Source organism: Alosa alosa, chromosome 14 (genome assembly GCF_017589495.1).
Source record: "Alosa alosa isolate M-15738 ecotype Scorff River chromosome 14, AALO_Geno_1.1, whole genome shotgun sequence".
Classification (NCBI taxonomy): Eukaryota; Metazoa; Chordata; class Actinopteri; order Clupeiformes; family Clupeidae; genus Alosa; species Alosa alosa.
Genome location: NC_063202.1, coordinates 18,784,105 through 18,803,041, shown reverse-complemented (window position 1 = coordinate 18,803,041; position 18,937 = coordinate 18,784,105). Strand labels below are relative to the sequence as shown.

At 40.3% G+C, this 18,937-nt stretch overlaps 1 protein-coding gene and 1 long non-coding RNA gene across 2 annotated transcripts; both read right to left on the bottom strand.

Annotated features, from left to right (window-relative positions):
- Positions 1 to 13,512: 13,512 nt before the first annotated feature.
- On the bottom strand, positions 13,513 to 14,066 carry LOC125306824. The gene is made up of 2 exons (XR_007195606.1): positions 13,975 to 14,066; positions 13,513 to 13,604 (listed from the first exon to the last, which is right to left on the bottom strand). It is a non-coding gene; the product is annotated as an uncharacterized LOC125306824 (long non-coding RNA).
- A 2,412-nt stretch (positions 14,067 to 16,478) lies between these two features.
- LOC125307663 (B-cadherin-like) lies at positions 16,479 to 17,973 on the bottom strand. Its single transcript, XM_048263724.1, has 5 exons — positions 17,961 to 17,973; positions 17,530 to 17,675; positions 17,094 to 17,338; positions 16,785 to 16,927; positions 16,479 to 16,604 (listed from the first exon to the last, which is right to left on the bottom strand). The coding sequence occupies exons 1-5, from the start codon at positions 17,971 to 17,973 to the stop codon at positions 16,561 to 16,563; spliced, it is 591 nt and encodes a 196-aa protein (XP_048119681.1). The 3' UTR covers positions 16,479 to 16,560.
- Positions 17,974 to 18,937: the final 964 nt, after the last annotated feature.

The window sequence follows — 18,937 nt, the reverse complement described above, 5'->3', positions numbered from 1 at the left end:
AATATGACCGCCTCTCAGTCCTGCATATTCTCTTAAGTAAAATAAATCAAGCTTGTCAATTTGTCTCCATCTCCTACTCCTGCAACTCATGTGCATGTAAATGAGTGTGTGCATATGTGAGTTTGCTTTTGTTTATAAGAGTGTGTGTGTGTGTGTGTGTGTGTGTGTGTGTGTCTGTGTGTGTGCCTGTGTTTGTGAGTTTGTGTGTGTGCGTGTGTGTGTTTCCATGTGCACATGCGTATGCGTGCCTGTGTGTGTGTTTGTGTCTGCATTTATGTGGTTGGGTGTTTGTATATGTGTGTGTGTATGTGTGTGTGTGTGTGTGCTTGCCTGTCTGTATGTGTTTATGTGTGTGTGTGCTTGCCTGTCTGTATGTGTGCGTCTGTGCATGCGTGTGTGTGTGTGTGTGTGTGTGTGTGCGCGTGTGTGTGCATGTGCGTGTGTGCACGTGCGTGTGCATGTACTTTATGTGTGCAAATCACAAATGAGTGGGTATGGGTTAGGTTGATGTGGGCTCTTGAGACTAACATACCATAAATATTTTGTCATCTTGGGTGCAACGGTTCAGGTAGGGCTAGTTATTTAGTGGAGTGGCCACCAAGTTTCATGTTCCCTGGTGCCTCCATCTTGCCTGTTCATAATTCTGAGAAATTCTTGATTGTTTGTGTTATGTTTATGTTATGTGTGTGAGTGTGTGTGTGTTTGTGTGTGTGTGTGTGTGTGTGTGTGTGTGTGTGTGTGTGTGTGTGTGTGTGTGTGTGTGTGTGCGTGCTTGTGTGTGTGCCTGCGTATGTGCCTGTGCATGCAAGCGTACATATGTCTACTGTGTGAGTATGTGTCATACGTATGATTACTGTGTATGTATGTGTGTGTGTGTGTATCTGTTTGTGTACATGTGTGCACATGAAATGGGTTAACATGACCCTTGGAGGCAAACATACGGAAAAAAATGGTCATCCTAGGCCCTACAGTTCTCAAGATATTCACAGAGAACTGTGTCTGCCCTACCCTCCTTTCAGGGGGTCCAGTCCAGCAGGGGGGCTACAGATCAAAACGAAAAATGACGGTTCCATGCTATCCATGTGGGGGTACATGCCCACCAAGTTTTTGTGTACCCGGTCTTTCAGTGTCCCGGGAATCCTTGTTGGTGTACGTCACTAAATGTACACATAAATTATTTTATTGTAAGGCCCCCCATGTACGAAAGTACACACAACTTGGGATGCATTCGGAGGGTGTCATAATGATCCTACACTTTAAATTTCGTGCAGTTTTGACCTTGTCAGCCAGAGATATTGTGATGAAAACACCTAATTTTTTGCTTTTTAATTTTTAACTAGGTGGCTATACATGAAATAAGTGGTAATGGGATGGGTTGACATGCCCCTTAAGACCAACATACATAAAAAGGTGGACCTCCTAGGCCCACACGGTTATCGAGATATTCACAGAAAACTGTCTCCGGCCACCTACAGGCCAGTTGGTGTATAGTAACATAAATTAATTTATTGTGTGGCCCCCCATGAACGGAATTCCACGAAACTTGGCGTGCATACAGAGGGTGTCATAATGATCATACACTTCCAATTTCGTGCAGTTTTGAGTATGTTAGGTCACAGATACCTTAGATTACAACACCTCATTTTTACTTTTTTGTGTTTAACTAGGTGGCGCTATACATGAAATGAGTGGTTATGGAATGGGTTGACATGGCCCCTTGAGATCAACATACAAAAAAAAAAAGGTCCTCCTAAACCCTACGGTTTTCGAGATATTCACAGAAAACTGTGTCTGCCCTACCCTCCTTTCGGGGGTCCAGTCCAGCGGGGGGGCTACAGATCAAAACGAAAAACGATGGTTCCATGTGAAAAAGAAAAAAAAAAAAAAGAAAAAAAAATCTGACTAAACCTATAAGAATAATAGTCCATAGTTATAGTTTTTCATTACCGGTAAAAAAAAGTTTTTCATTTTTGAACTTCATGAGGCTGGAATCCCACTTTATACCATCATCAACTGCAAGTATCAGAGCTGTGTATCTCCCATCCTGGACAAAGTCAGATTCTCTGTCCATGGAGCTCCTGACAGTGATCAGTCCAGACAGTCGATCAGCAGCCAGCCAGCAGGATCACTGCCAATCTTGTACCTGAGTACCATAATACAAACATTTTTTGTGTGTGTGTGTGTGTTGTGACAGAATGACATTCTGTCAAGTCTTTTAGAATTACTTCGCCTGTTCACACAAGGTCTTACTTGCTTGACCAATCAGAAGTGGCCAGGTTCAAGTTGGAGAGGTCGCACTTTTAACAAAACAGGAAGTAAGCCCTGAATGAATGAAGAGAGTGGAGACAGAGTCAGAGACGCGGGTCACAGAAAGCAGTGGAGTCAGCCTAAAGGAGCGGATTTTTTGTTAATACTAGTTGTTTTGTGAGTTCACAACGTTTCGTTTCACTCGTTTTAACTCTGTATGTTCAGAGACATTTCAGTAGCTTGCCACTCAGAATTTGTATTTCGCAGTCAGGGAGACGTCTTCTCAGCTTCACCCGCAGGCCCAAGCGGAAAACCGGTGTTACATGGCAACCCCATGTTAACTGACTGCGTTGATGATGTTTCATGATTGATGACGAGTCTTTGACAGATGTGGCCGCTTGCAGATTTCTCACTTTCTGATAAACTAGAGACGAACACAAATATGCATGACATGTTTAAAAGTCAAAATTGTCTGTACCTACCTGCTTGCGCCACGAACCAGCTGACGGCACTTACAGAAATTGACTTGACTTGTACGATTACAAGAAGTCAGCTAATGTTATTATCATTCTAACAAGTTAACATAGCTGATCATGTTATCTGGCTACCATGTTATCATGCTACCATTGCCCAAGCCATTTATTAGGCCTTCAAAGTATCATGGTTAAGTTTTACAAACGTTTCACTGAGATTAGGCTGTAGCCGCCGCTACCTGAAGTGTCTGTAGAGAGGCACATGAACGCCAGCAAATAAATCAAATAAAATTGTGTATCCTTTTGTCCAGCCTATTCTTTTAAGAATTCAGTTCATGAAACACAGGCATTGAAACGCACACTATGGGCAGGAGAAGTCTATAACGTGTCCATATTTTACACAAAATTTGCGCACAGGGAGAGTCAGAACGTTTATATTGCTGATAAACATGGGTAAACATAGGTTTGATGTTTTTTTGATACTTTATTTATCAACTTGCAAACTGGTATTTCTATGGCGCAACAGGTTAATGCCTACACATTGCTATTTCACGCAGTCGATATGGGTTCCTCCCCCATCACGTTTTTTTATTATTATTATTTATTTATTTTTACACCAGTAATGCTTCCTCAATTTAGGCTACAGATAGACTAGGTGGCCACAGAGAGCCTGACCAGCAGTCAGTGAAATGTTTGAAAACTTAAACATGACATGCAACTGTAGCAAGACAACACCGTAGGTAGTCATATGCATGATCAGCCGTGTTAACTTGCTACAATCATAATAACATATGTCAGCTGACTTCTTTTAATTGTATAGCATAAGTCCTCTCAAAGTAACTCTGGATCTCATTCATAATGACCATTGGGTCCTTGGTTACCTGTCTAACAAAGGCCCTTCGTCCCGGATTACTCAGTTTGGCTGAGCGGACAACAGGGTATATACAGCAATACTTAAGTTAAATGTACTACTACTTTTTAATACCTTTTTTATTACCTTCAGATTTTTTTTAAAACCATCACGACACTGAATTGCAAGTGTTAATCAGCGACCTTTCTATTATTTACACAGATTTTGACATATATAACATAGGCCTACAAAAAATAATAGATTTAGAGACTCACTGATGTTGACAACATATTTCACATATTTATTTATTTCACTAAGAAAATAAAAATAAAACAAACTACATAAAATGTGCAATGGAGAGAATGGATAGTTCCAGCACACTGGCTGGCATCAGTGGCGTCATGCCCATTGAAGTTAAGGGGGCACGTGCCCCCTCGGATATTTCGTCCCTGATAATTTTTTGGATCATAACTTTGTTCCTATTATGCTCCATAATAAGCCAGAGCCTATAACGACTCAAATGTATTCTTCTAGATTTGTAATAAATCGTAGCAAAATAGCTGATGACCAGTCAACAGCCCTTTTCCTAAAATTGGTGTCTGTGTATGTTCCCGTAACAACTCACACGTGCATTGAGCTCGCAATGTTTTGCTTGTGTTGAACTGTTACAGTTAACTTTAGGCTACAGTTTGAACAGTTGAACTGTTACAGTTACAGTTTAAACAGATACAGTCAATGGTGTTGAAGTGGTAAGTAGTCTAGCTAAGCAATAAAAAGTAGTGGAATTATTTGTAGTTGACCATGAAATTTTGACTTGATGATCAAATAGTTAGAACTATGGATTTGATGTTGGCCGCGAATTCAGAGCATTACGTTAACGTTAGCCTACATAGTGTCAGTATAACGTAGCGTAGGCTACTCTTACAAATACAAATACTACAAATATTTGGCAAAGTATCCTGGTTCAATTGTTTCCAGTTTCATAAACGAGGGTGTTAGATTTGCAGTGACTACAAAATCCAATCTAATACCATTAGGCCTACCAAGACATTGCGTTGGATGTTTCTCCACTTCACGGATCTGGCTGCTAATCCATGTAATGAAAAGGGATAGCCATCCGTTCAAAAGGAGACTTAAAGTTGTTTTATATAGGATCGCTATGACCGTGATGTAGAGGGCAAGAAAGTATAATAGTCTCTCTCGTGCTCATAATTATCAGGTCACTTGCTCATGATTTGCAGATAGCAACTTACAAATGAGGTAGCCTATTGCTTGCCATAATGGTCATGAAAAATATATTAGGCCTACTAGTAAAATATTCAATATTTAGGGTTAACCTTACTCAGCACTGAAACCTGTCAAACTTCTTTCAAAGTCCTTCATCACATGAATTAAGATTAAAATAATAATTTTAAAATTAAAATAATAATTTCTGAGCACCACAAAGTCAGACCTCAGCGACTTTTTTAATGTAAGATTGTTCTTAGGTCACATATCAATCAAATCATAACAACTGCAATGATACTGTTTTTAAAATCATGTGTAGTAGGCCTAAGTGTAAATGTGTGTGTCTAAACATGCTTTAATGAGCTGAATTTGAGCTTACAGTTCTTTCACCAACCTATGTGTTTTACATTAACTTACAAAATAGATACTTTAGCTTAGTCCTCAGATAGAGGATGGTTGCTGCTCTGTTAAGGTATTTCTGTCCCTCCCAAACTGCATTGAAATGGTATGTTTAGCAGCCAGAATGTCAAAATCTCCTGGGGGAGAAATCACCGACCCCCCTCTAACAGGACCCCCACCCCCCGAAAAAAATTGCCTGATTGTGCCCCCTCTGAATTTTGCCTTGCATGACGTCCCTGAGCCAGACCTTTGTGTCTCTGTGAAATCTTTTTAGTATTAAACATTTGCATGAGTCTGAGGGTATTTTGATTAGATTAGATAAGTACGGCAGATATTTGCTACTGTATTACCCATGTGTTTTAATGCATTTTTTATTTAAAGAATGTGGGAAGTGCCCTTTTTCACTTGAGCCCCTGCCCTTCAAAATGTCTGTGCACGTCCCTGCTCCAGATTACCACTCCGCTACTGCTTGAGTAATAGTGATACTAAAGCAATTCAGTGAAAATTATACTTTATTTCACAGACTTAGCTTGCAACACTTTCTACTGAAATTTGTCGAGAAGAGGAAAAGAGCTAAGACTAAGGAACCTGAAAGGCAATGAGTAAGCATTACTTTTTCTACTAAGAGAAGGAGCTACTATTACTTTTCCTTCAGTTATACTTCATTACGAAAAGGCAGTTTGAATTAGAAGCAAACATTACGCTCTTGTTAGAACTAACCAAAAGCTATTAATAACATTGACAATGCGTTTATGGTTTGATGATGCAGAAAGACCCTTTGGTAACACAATTCCCATCATTCACTTGGGCAAAGATGGTATTGTTTTTGCAAAGTCCACCACTGTCACAGACTCTCAGTACAATGTTGAAGTCTCTTTGAAGTAGAGATGGTTTGAGCTTGAAAACAACCCCAGTTCCTGGGAAAATAAAGTGCAAATACGGTTATTATGTATAATGGTTATCATGTCAGTGTTTGGAGTTTTCTTTGTTTTATATATGTAATATATATTGATATTGATTTTATTTAGCTATTGAAGACACAAGACATAAACGTATAACTTGATGATGGAAAATGAATACACAAAACAATGTGACATTCTATAATGAATTACTAACAGTCCCATTTACAATGTACTCTCCTGTCTGCCATCTGAACTATGTCATGCTTAAGAACATGTAGGTTTAGTAACTGGTGTGTTTAAACCTGTGGTGTTCATCTCAATTGTCCAGTAGTCCTGATTTGGGTCCATGGGCTCCACACTGAAGGGGTCAGAGAGTCCTGGTCCATCTCCATCCAGAACAGGCAGAACCACAGGCTCAGGGTCCTGGTTGCAGACTGTGATGGACATCTTGATGGTGGGAGGATGGTCGTTTGCGTCATCGAGCTCAATGACCACACTGTTAAATGTGGCTGTAGGTTTTGCAGTACAGTACAGCTAAATTCTACAGTATGATACAATATCATGTCTTTACAGCACAGTGTTGTAGTTAATGTTGCATTCTGTGTAATATTATTGACGCGGGAATATATTACAGTACATTTTCCCGCATACTGTAACTTTGCTGCCACCTTGCTGTAATATCGAGAACGAAGTTCTTCCAACCGACGACTTTACTCCTCTTCTGAAGACATGACCCATAGTGGAATGAGTGCAAGTCATTGACATTTGGTGAGTTTGGTTTTCGCATTCATTAAGTAGTTTTACCCCAGCATTGTGTAGTTCTAGATTTTTGTTTAGTAAAAAGACGAGCATAGCTTGTTTGCTGGTATCAAAGCTGGTGTCCATAGCAAAGTATTGTCTCTGGCTTAGCAGCTAAGCATAGCTAGCTTTAACAACAAGGTAGGCATAGCCTATTTGTTTAAATTAATCATCTAGTCCTCATCGAGATAATTTATAATCATTTAGTCCTCTTTATGCCCTCCTTTTAACTTGTGTAAGTTTACAGTTAAAAATATCGACTTGTCGTTGAAAAGTATTGTCTGTTGTTATAACCAGCTAACTTCAAGGACTAGAAGCTAGCCTAACGTTAAGTAAATTGAAAACGATGTCGACGACTCTCGTCCCCACTCAGAGCAGACATTGACGATTCTCGTCAGATATTTTAGCACTTCAAAACTAATAGTAAATGTATTTGCCCATTTTTAATAGTTGTCTTATATTATTTATTTTTCCATTTTACTATCCTGGCGACATACGTCTGTATATTGTGAAGTCTGTCATATAGCCCGTTGACTCTCGTCTAAGCACAGCTAACCCTAGTTTGAATTAACAGCAAGGTAGGCCTATTTGTTTAAACTAAGATCATCTAGCCTTCTTTATGCCGTCATTTTAATCTGTACAAATGTAGTATCGTATTGTCTGCTATTTCATGGACTAAGCGAAAGCGATGATAATCTTGTCCACAAAGCCAGCATACACTGACTTTCGAAAATTATTTTAGCACTTCAAAACAGGCGGCACATGTATTTGGCCCTGTTTAACAGTTGTCTGATATAGTTTATTTTTCCATGCTACTATCCTGGTGACATTACTAGCATTATATTGTGAAGTTAAGTCATGTATTTGTATATATTTTTTCTGGGTTAGAAATGGTCTAATCCCTGCAAGGTAGCATCTGCTAACGTTAGGCTAGAAAATGTAGGCTATTAGGATTGTGACATTTCCCTCTAAAAAAAATAAAAGATATACATTTTCTTTTTTAAAACCTATCTTTTTGTAAACCTAGCTTTTGGAAATAATTGAAGAAAGTCTACAAGTGAGGTTGTGAACAGGGTTTTAACTTTTGCCTTTTTCTGTCTTTGTCTACAGTGGTTGGAGTAGAGTGAGAAGAATTGACGGGTTTGAGCACAGTGCCAGACATCCAAGTATGTCCGTCCTTAACTGCAAGGCCTGCAGTTATTCGACCACTTTCTTACACACCTACATTAGACATGCAAGGTCACACCGAAATTTGGCTAATTACTGGTATGCATGTGGTGTTTCTCAGTGCTCATGCAGTTTTAAGAAATTTCAGTCATTTAGATGTACATGTATAGACATCACCATGACAAAGCACAAACTCAAGCTCAAGTTCAAAGGCAGGATGTTATAATGTCATGCCAAATTGAAGGTTGCACATTTCATGGCATAGATTTTGCAAATCTGTGTGCACACTTGAGATGGCATATTGGAGATGGAAAAAAGGTGAATTGTCCCTACTCAGGTTGCACCAAAAACTTCAGAGTTAGGTCAAGCTTTTCCTCTCATTTGAGTAGGTATCATAAATTAGTTCAGTGTGAAACAGCAAGTCACACTACTCCAGCTACACAGCAACAGGAGCTGTTCAACTTGTCTGATGACATTGCCACTGATGTTCCTGTGGACAGAGTACATGTGGAGGATGATATGGTGCTTGATGACACACAGTTTCTGAACAATCTGGCACTTTTTTATTTAAAAATGCAAGCTAAAATGCTCATTCCAGCAAGCACGGTCCAGACCATCATAGAGGAATACCAAGAGGTTCATAATTCTGGTATGAGATGTCTCCTGTCAAAACTTAAAAATAAACTAACCAAATTGAACCTGTATGATAGTGAGGTCAATGAGATTCTGAATGATTTGACTGAAGCAGATATCTTTAAAGGATGCCATGAAGGGCCCTTGCGATCTGACCAAACTTCATAAAACATTTTTCAAGAAGACTTTTAATTATGTTGAACCAACTCAGATCTATTTAGGTGCAGATGCAGCAGGCATTGAACGCTCCTTTCAGTACATTCCAGTCAAGGAGACCCTAAAGTCTCTTCTAAGTCAGGCAATAGTGAAAGACCAGTACACAGAGACAAAGATGAATCTGATGTCAGACTCTCAGAGAGATGTTTTAAAAGACTTGATGGATGGGGAATCCATCAGAAAGAATGCTCTTTTGAAAGAATCCCCTTCATCTGTCACTGTAATTCTTTATCAGGATTCATTTGAGGTTGCCAACCCTCTTGGGTCTGGTAAAAAGAAGCATAAAATATTGGCTGTGTACTTGACCCTGGGTGAAATCTTACCCCACAACCGCTCTTGCACAGATCCAATGCAGTTGGTGTTGCTGTGTAGGGAGAATGACTTCCGTTACTTTGGGCAAGAAAAGATTTTTACGCCTCTTATATCGGATTTGAAAGACATTGAGGAATTTGGAATTGAAACTGAAATTAGCAACAGTCTAAAAGGATCATTAATGGCAATATCGGGGGACAATCTTGGATCACATTGTGTGGGGGGATTCACAGAAAATTTTAGCAGTAGTAAGAACTTCTGTCGCTACTGCCTAATAGATAGGGCAACATTTGAGGAACAACCAGGACAGGTAGGACCCAACAGGACTCGGGAGAATTACAGGGAAAGTGTTCTGGAACTCAGAGATAGACACCCTCTTGTTAATGGAATTAAATATGGAGTTAAATTTCAACAGCCTGAAACACTTTCATGTGTGTGATCCAGGTCTACCTCCTTGTTTGGGGCATGATTTGTTTGAGGGTGTTGTCTCATATGATTTGGCAGTTTACATTAGGCATCTGGTGAAAATTGAGAGACAATTTACATATGTGCAGTTGAACAGGTGCATTTCACAATTCTCTCATTCTGGAAGTGATTTAAACAACAGGCCATGTGATGTTAAAGAAGATGGTGAGAAGCTTGGTGGCCATGCCGCACAGAATTGGTGTTTTTTACACTTGCTTCCTCTTTACATTGGAGACCGTATTAAGAATCCAGTAGACAACCAAGTGTGGCAGCTTTGTCTAAAATTGAGGGAAATTGTAGAGCTGATTTGTGCAGCAAAAATTAGTCATGGCCAGATTGGTTACCTAAAGGTTCTCATTGAAGAATACATTCACCTGAGACACACCATGTTCCCTGATTGTCCGTTAAAAGCCAAACATCATTATTTGTTGCACTATCCATATCTTATTCTCCATTTTGGGCCTCTTATTCGATTGTGGACCCTACGCTTTGAAAGCAAACATTGCTATTTCAAACGCTGTGCAAGGAGCGTACACAATTTCAAAAACTTGTGCAGCTCATTGGCAGAACGACATCAATTGTTGCAGGCATACTTAAGCACTGGGCAGCTGTTTTCTCCCAATATTCAAGTGGTAGGCCCAACAACCAACTTTGAGGAGAAGCTCTACAGTCCCTTGATTCAACAGGCATTTTGCAGAAAATTCGTTTTCAGAAAAGACACAACGGAATTGTCGGCTGTAGTGTACAAGAACACAAAATACTGCAAGGGACTAATTGTGGCAGTTGCACATGACAATGGGGGAATTGTGTTTGGCAAGATTGTGTTGATTTTGCTTCATCAGAACAGAGTGTTTTTGATGTTGGAGAAACATGTGTCCGTTTTGCTCATTGATGTTGGGGTTCACAGCTTGACTGCTCAGGAGGAATACATGTGTATGGACATAGAGTGGTGATGGATAGTAGTCAGCTAGACTGTCTATCACTTATGTGACATTCCAGTGGTTGCACTTCATCACTCTATTTGTGTTTAATTTTGCAGATGGCAGGATGTCACAAACCATCCTTGATGTTGTGACCTCTGTACTTCCAAAATTAGATGAGGAGCTGACTGCGAAGTCTTCTTGAACGGCTTCTACTAGTTGTTTGCATAGAAGAAGTCCAAGATCTCTGTTACGTGACAGAAGACGATATTAAGGACATCCTTACACCATGTCAATACCGCAAATTTTTGGATGCCTTTCGAAGGAGAGGTTTGTATAAAGTTATGATATTTCAATTAGTTGAATGCACTTGTCATTGTGCCATTTTTGTCTTACGCTGTATTGTACTCTGTTCTATGCCCCCAAATTCCACACCCCAGTACGCACACACACACATATGCATTGTATATTTGAGTCCACCAATTATATTTTGTACAGAAAGGATTCAAATATTTCAGAGATAGCAAGCCCACTGTGTAAGTCAAAGTCAAAGTCAAAGTCAGCTTTATTGTCAATTTCTTCACATGTTCCAGACATACAAAGAGATCGAAATTACGTTTCTCACTATCCCACGGTGAAGACAAGACATATTTTACCAATTTTAAGTCCACAGACAAACATAACATTCAAGTAAACAAAAAAGTAAGTAAATAAGTAAATAAGAGGGCACATATAATAATGAAAAAATAAGAGCCCAAAATTTTGTTGAAATTGTGCATAGACAGTCAATAAAAAACTAGTGCAAAGTCAGGCCAATAAGAGGCTTGGGTAGTTCTGTTTGACCTGAGTAATGAAGAAAGTGGCATAGTGGTGCAAGTTATGTAAGAGCAGCAGAAGTGTTGTGTTTTCAGGACAACAACACCAAGTTGTAAAAGTGTACAAGTGTGCAAGTGTTCAAGTGTGCAAGTGGAGTAGTGCAGGTGGCCATTGTGGGTCCAATGTCCAGGATGTTATGTAGCTGAGGGTGGAGGGGAGAGGAGGGAGAGTTCAGCATCCTTACAGCTTGGTGTATGAAGCTGTTGGTGAGTCTGGTAGTGGGGGGCGCAGGCTTCTGTACCTCTTCCCAGAGGGCAGTAGATCAAACAGATTGTGGTGAGGGGTGACTTGCATCACTCACAATTTTGGTCGCCTTCTTGGTGAGGTGGGTGGTGTAAATGTCCTTCAGGGGGGGTGAAGCACCAATGATCCTTCCAGCTGTGTTCACTATGCTGCAGGGCTTTCCTGTTGTATTCAGTGCAGCTTCCGCCCCACACAGCGATACAGCTGGAGAGGATGCTCTCAATGGTGCCTCGGTAGAATGTGGTCATGATGGCTGGTGGAGCACTTGCTCGCCTGAGTTTCACTTGGGAAGTACAGGCGGCGCTGAGCTCTCTTAGCCAGTGATGCAGTGTTGGTGGTCAGGAGAGGTCTTCGCTGATGTGCACCCCAGGAATTTGGTGCTGCTCGCTCTCTCCACCACAGCACCGTCGATGGTCAGTGGCAGGTGTTGGGTGTGACCTCTCCGGAAGTCAACAACAATCTCTTTGGTCTTGCTGGCGTTCAGCAGGAGGTTGTTGTCCCTGCACCACGCGTGGTCAGATGGTGGACCTCCAACCTGTATTGAGTCGTAAGCCCTTGGTGATGAGACCCACCAGAGTTGTGTCGTCAGCAAATTTCACTATGTGATTGTTGCTGTAGGTTGCAGTGCAGTCATCGTCAGCAGGGTGAAGAACAGCGGACTGAGAGCAGCCTTGGGGCCCCTGTGCTCAGTGTGATGCTGCTTGAGGTATTGTTGCCAACACGTACTACTTGGGGCCTCTGACAGAGGAAGTCCAGTAGCCAGTTGCAGAGGTAGGTACTGAGTCCCAGTTTGTCGAGTTTGCAGATGAGTTGTTGTGGTATTATGGTGTTGAATGCAGAACTGAAGTCTATAAACAGCAATCTCACATATGAGTCTCTTTTCCAGGTGGGTGAGGGCTGGGTGGAGGGCAGAGCAGATTGCATCCTCTGTAGGCAGCTTGGCTCGGGTATGCAAACTGGAAGGGGTCCAGGGTGGGGGAGAATGGCTTTGATATGTGACATGACAAGCCGCTCAAAGCACTTCATGATGATGGGTGTCAGTGCCACAGGGCGGTAGTCATTGAAGCAGGATGGAGCAGTTTTCTTCGGCACAGGAATGATAAGCCCACTGCCTGTGAATTTGTGGACATGCCCCAAACTCCCGAAGATAAACACAATCAGTTTTCATTTATAACCTAGGCCTCTGAGACCCCATCAAACACATCCTATCACACACACACCTTACAAACCTCATACAAGCACCATACAAGCAAAAGGCTACTATCTGTTCTTCTGTTTCTCTCCCAAGACTCTGCTGTGCTGATGAATCCAGGCGTTTCTTCTGTAATGCCACCAACGACTTCTTCTCCGCCACTGCCTGCACCATCTCCTCCCTCAGCTGCCTCCTCTTCATCTTCACTCTCTGCCACCTCTGCCATCTCTACATCTTCCCAATGGATCCAGGAATTTCAGGTTCCATGGGGAAAAATGCCAGTTTCACTTCAGAAATGCCATGTCTCAGGAACAAAGGGCAGCCCAGCCTGACCGACTTCAAATAATTAGGGTTATCATAGATGCTGTCAGATTGCATTGTGTTAACCCAACCAGAGCTCAGTGTGCTGAGATAGCCAGGACTGTGGTAGCACAGTACCCCAAAACCTTTGGGGATGTGACTGATGAAGGAGAACGCTTGGGATGTGGCTACACATCCCTTCTAAATCAATTAAAACCAGAGTTGAGCATGTGAACAGAAACAACACCCTTGCCAGAATTAAGTAAAAACCAAAGAGAGCAAATCGAAAGCATTCCCCAAAAGAACTCATTTAATAAATTGGACAGTTATGGTTGTGTTGATTGGCAACCTCAGGACCTTCCTGAAGGTGAAACCTCAGATTCCCTGGAAGTCAAAAGGCAGATGTTAGTGACTCTATACAAAACTGAGGGACCTAGACGGGTGGACATGGTTAGGGTTGATGACCTTATGCAGTTGACATACGTTAAACAACGTGATCTTATCAACTCCAGCCCCCTCCTCAAGTTTCTACAATACTGGAGGAGTGGCCCTTTCTATCCCAGAAGAGATGGCTTTGTTTACATTTTGAAAAATTGACAGGGATCGACCTTCTTTCAAGGCTGACAGGCTTTTCTGAGTAAGGGCAGGCTTAATTGTCAACTTCTTCTTGCAACAGAGGTTGAAATGGAAAGGGGATATCCAGTCCCTGTTAACGGAGATCGGAAATGACACTAGGACATTAGATGACACCAACCTCATGGCAATCTCAGCGATCCTGCTGTTAATGGCATTCTTCAGAGAGCAGACAGATTCTCTCTTCATTCTGGCTGATGTAAGTATTGCTCTACAAAGACATCTAACATTTAATTTTTTGTAAGTAATAGCATGACAAATTAACAAACTGTAATGCCCATGTTTTTTTGTTTTGTTTTGTTTTATACAGGTCACTGAAACCGTGGCAGACATAGAGGGGCACGAGAGATTGCCTGACACACCCAGACTCATTATGCTTGGTAAGTATGTTTTTCCTCTTCATTTGTATGTAAACTTTATTATTTAGCAATGGAATGGTTTTATAAAAGCCATATAACACTTGTGGTTGTGAGGTTGTTCTTGGATCTCCTTATGTGTGTGGTTACCTTTGTCTGAACTACACCCGAGAGGATATCCACGAACAACCTCACTCCCACTTGTGTTACATTGCATAAATATTATTAATCTTCATTAATCTGAATTTGATAGAATATGGGTATGGGTATTCCACTGCTTTTTTTTAAGGATCCCTGGTTAGCAGAATCTTGGTCCTATCTTTTTGCAGTCTCTTCCACAGTTTGGCAGCTATAGTTGGGTTCTGAAACTATCTCTGTACCTCTGTTCTTTGAGTCTGGTGAGTGCTGCTGGTAGGTAAAAGAACCACAGCATTTGGGACAACAGTGACCAAATTTGCTAATGCTAACAGATGAAAATGAAACTTCTTTGCCCTTATCAGTTAGTGCTGGCTGATGTTTCACCATTTGGTCTATGTTGTACCAAGTCTTGTAGTTTTCATACCTTCTGACAGCACTTAGTAATGTGAAACAACAGGGTTATGGGTTGGTTGACTCCAGATAATACCTTAAACCACTGCTTTGTCATCAAGGATTTTCAGATATTCTCTATAGGGTGTACATCTGAACTCGGTCTGTTATTGCATTGTTTCAGTTTTCAGTATTTTTGAAGTTCGTATTCAAAATAAAGTACATTGTTTTGTTTTAGGACCCTCGCTCATGACAGCAAAAAGATGGATGGTGTCCATTGAAGGAACAGTTGCTATTACATTCACTGGATCAGACAGTTTTCCTGCTGCCTTCGCCACTCTTTTTGCATCGTATTACGTCTTAAACATGGAATACCAAGAGTCAGCTGCATGCACTTTGGACCTTGTTCAGAGGTAAGTTATATTCTGTATGTTTTATTTTTATCAATTATAAAATTATAGACTGGAAGTTAAAATGTAATCTCACATTATAGATTTCTGGTGAGAATTAATCCGGAAGATGGAAAGAAATGCACAGCCCGACAGGGAGTGAGCAAGAAGACCGGACGAATTGTCCAGAAAAAAGCACCACCCATCAACTCCCACGTTAATAACTTCATTCGCTCCTTGCTGGACTTTGAATGGCAGACCTCTAACTAAGCAGTTACATCTAACAGGTTTTGTGTGTGTGTGTGTGTGAGAGAGAGAGAGAGAGAGAGAGGGAGGGGGGGTTAAATGTTTGTGTGTGCATGTATGTATGTGATACCACTTGTGTGAGCAGCTCAGAGAAGAAAGGGGAAAAAAAGCAGGGGAGAGAGGTGTCTTTGAGTGATGTTTGTATCAGTGGGTGGGTGGGGGTGGGGACTGATTTACTTGTTTCAGACTTTTGAGTTAAAATAGTTCTGCTTTAAACATTACACTAGATTGTGTGTGACGTCACAGTGCCAGATGAAAAACAAAATGAAAAAAGATAAGAAGAGAAGGAAGGTGGTGTGTGTGTTAATGCGTGAGGAGAACCTGTTTCAAACTTTTGTTTGTTTAAATACTTGAAGTAATACTAGTTCTGTTTGAAACTTGACAGTCTGCTCTGTACTTTTTAAAATGTAAAATTATTGAAGCAACAACTGTTCAAAATGTTGCCTTTGCATGAGTAAGAAGAGTGACTCTCGTTAATGGTTTTAATGCAATATAAGTGTGTATGTGTGTGTGTGTGTGTGTGTGGGGCTATAGGTAGAGGAGGACCTGTGTTTCAAACTAATGTAATTAGTTGTTTAAATACTTGATTAAATACTAGCTCTGCTTTAAACTAAAATAATTGAAGCAACACCTTAATGTTGAAATCGCCTTTGCAGAGTCTCGGTCGGTCTCTCTCTGTGTAGCAAAAGTTAATGATATTGTAATGTGTGTCAGTGTTTTTAATGTGTTTCAATGTTTCAGCTTGTGTAAAATGAATGAAATATCTTCAAGAATGATAAATAAAAGTGTTTCATGTAAGATTGTTCTGTGTGACTTAACATTTCACTTGTTTAAATACTTAAACTAAATATTGTTGTCATAATATGTAAGTGTTGGTTGATAGATAAATACATTGATTAATAAATAAATGCAATTGAGGAATACTAAATTAAATGTAAAAAAAAAAACAGTAACAGTAACAAAAAACAGTACTGTACTGTATAGTACAGTACAGTACAACCTTGTAGTAAAACAGCAATCACATGATTACTGTCAACTGTATTACAGTACTGTATCGCACCTTAATTCTACGGTAAAGTACTGGCAACCGTGCTGCCTGTACTGTACTGTAATTTTACAGGGAATTTTCTAAGAGTGCAGTGTCCCAGTGCCTGTGGCAGGAATATCATCATCTACAGTACAGGGGGAAAAAAGAAAACAGAAAGGAAATAAATAAATGTATTTCTTCTTTTATATCATTATAGCTATAATAATTAAATTAAGGATTTTTTTCCAATAGATCTAGATCATTTAATTCAGTAGATTTTATTTTCATTTTTGAAATTTCATGAGGCTAGAATCCCACTTCATACCATCATCAACTGCAAGTATCAGAGCTGTGTATTTCCCATCCTGGACAAAGTCAGATTCTCTGTCCATGGAGCTCCTGACAGTGATCAGTCCAGTCTGACTGTCGATCAGCAGCCAGCCAGCAGGATCACTGCCAATCTTGTACCTGAGACATAATACATTAATTTTTCTCTCTCTCTCTCTCTCTCTGTGTGTGTGTTTTATTGTGTGCAAGTGAGGACATGTTTGTGTGTGTGCAGTGCACCCACAATCACACATGTTTGTGTACAGATAATTTGGTTGAAGAGATTGACATTGAATTCAAAACTCACTTGACAGTCTGTTTTCTCTCTGTATCTGGATCAGTAGCCGAGTAGGTGACCAGTTCAGTGCCTGCAGGCAGATCCTCTGGTTTGGAGATGATCCTCTCACCTGGTCGGAAGACAGGGGCCTCATTCTCATCCTTCACTCTCACTGTCACTGACGCTGTGTAAATGCGCAGTGGGGTGGAGAAGGGGTTGTCATTGTCCACAGTCACCAACAGGAGGTGCTCGTGTCGCTTCTCAAAGTCAAGGGGCTGAAGTGAATTGAAGAAACAGAAGTGGAATTATTTCAAATGAAAATTATGGCAATATTGCATTTTTTAATAACAACCAAGAATCATTTTTAACTGTCTAATCTAATGCAAAAATTATGCATTAAAAATATCAACCAAAAAAGACAGATGTCAGTGAAATTATGATAGTTCATAAACAAACATGAGTGTACCTTTACTGTTCTGATGATAGCACCTTGTTTGTTAGGTTTGGAGCTAACACTGAACATTTGCTGATCGTCTCCAGAAACTATCTTATAGCTCATTGTCCAGGCTGGTGTATTGAGTTGATCCTCATCAGCTGTTAGCATTGTCACCACTGAAGCACCAACCACATTTTCAGAGACACATGCTGTGTACTAAAGAGAATATTCATATTTTACTGCATTTAACATACAGTATGCTATGCTATAGGTAGGAAAGATATCATATGCAACTCACAAATTAACATGCTAAACAGAAACCTTGGTTTGGTTTCAGAAAATGTTTACCTCTGAAAAAAACGTAATATTTCTGGATGTGTGCCTTTCATCAATTTAGATTCAGTTGTAATGAGTAACATAAAGGGACCTCTTGACTTCCACTTACAGAGTTTTTTTCAAACCGAGGTGCTCCATCATTGCTGTCTGTTACAGTGATGATGGCCCTGCAAATTGTTCTTAGACCCATGCCTTCTTGGTATGCTGCTTCGATCTTCAATGTATATTTAGCAATTTTCTGAAATGTAAAATATTATTGACTGTCCGAAATATCTCAACAACTATTTAATCATAAGTATGATTGTAAATAACTAATTAACTCTAATTCCTCCAGTGACAGGGTCGATGGAGAACATGTCTTTGCTGGGCAGTGGTGGATCCTGACTCAGTATTTTGTATCTGGAGATCAGAATTTGCATTGCCTGGTTCATCTGCATCAGTGGTCGCAACTTTCATGAACTCAAATCCTGAAATGTAACAGCACACATACACATACCAGTTATATAGTTATGTGTCTATAATCCTCAGATATTAAATATTTTTTTACACTTCACTAATGCATATAATATTTGCAGTCTACTTTCAACTGAGGGGGTTCCACTTTGATGTATAGCTTATAAGGCAACAGAGAGATATAAAGGCCACCTTCTGTCAAGATGATGGATGGGGGGCCCCCTAATTAAGGTCAGAGGTCAAATTAAAAATTCGCTGATTCAGGGGGGCGTTACCTTCCAGATCATTCTTGATCACGTGAGGTAGGCGTATCTTATGACGTCATGATGGGGAGGTCTTATTTTCTGCAGGCGTGTCATGACGTCATGATGGGGAGGTCTTATTTTCTGCAGACGTGTCTTATGACATCATACAAAGGGGCGGGGACCGTTCTTGTTTTTCTGGAACTTTCAGCAACATCGGTGTAACTTTGCTTTGTACCTTGAAACCGTAAAAAAAGTTTAGAGTTTTTTTAAAATGTTTTTTTTTTTTTAAAATGTATTATTGAAAAATAAAAAGAAATTAAAATAAAAGTCTGTAAAGCACAACCTGAGTGTGAGAGGGCAACCGTGTTGAACAGTTAATTTTGTTGCCGGGGCCTGTGCGGCGT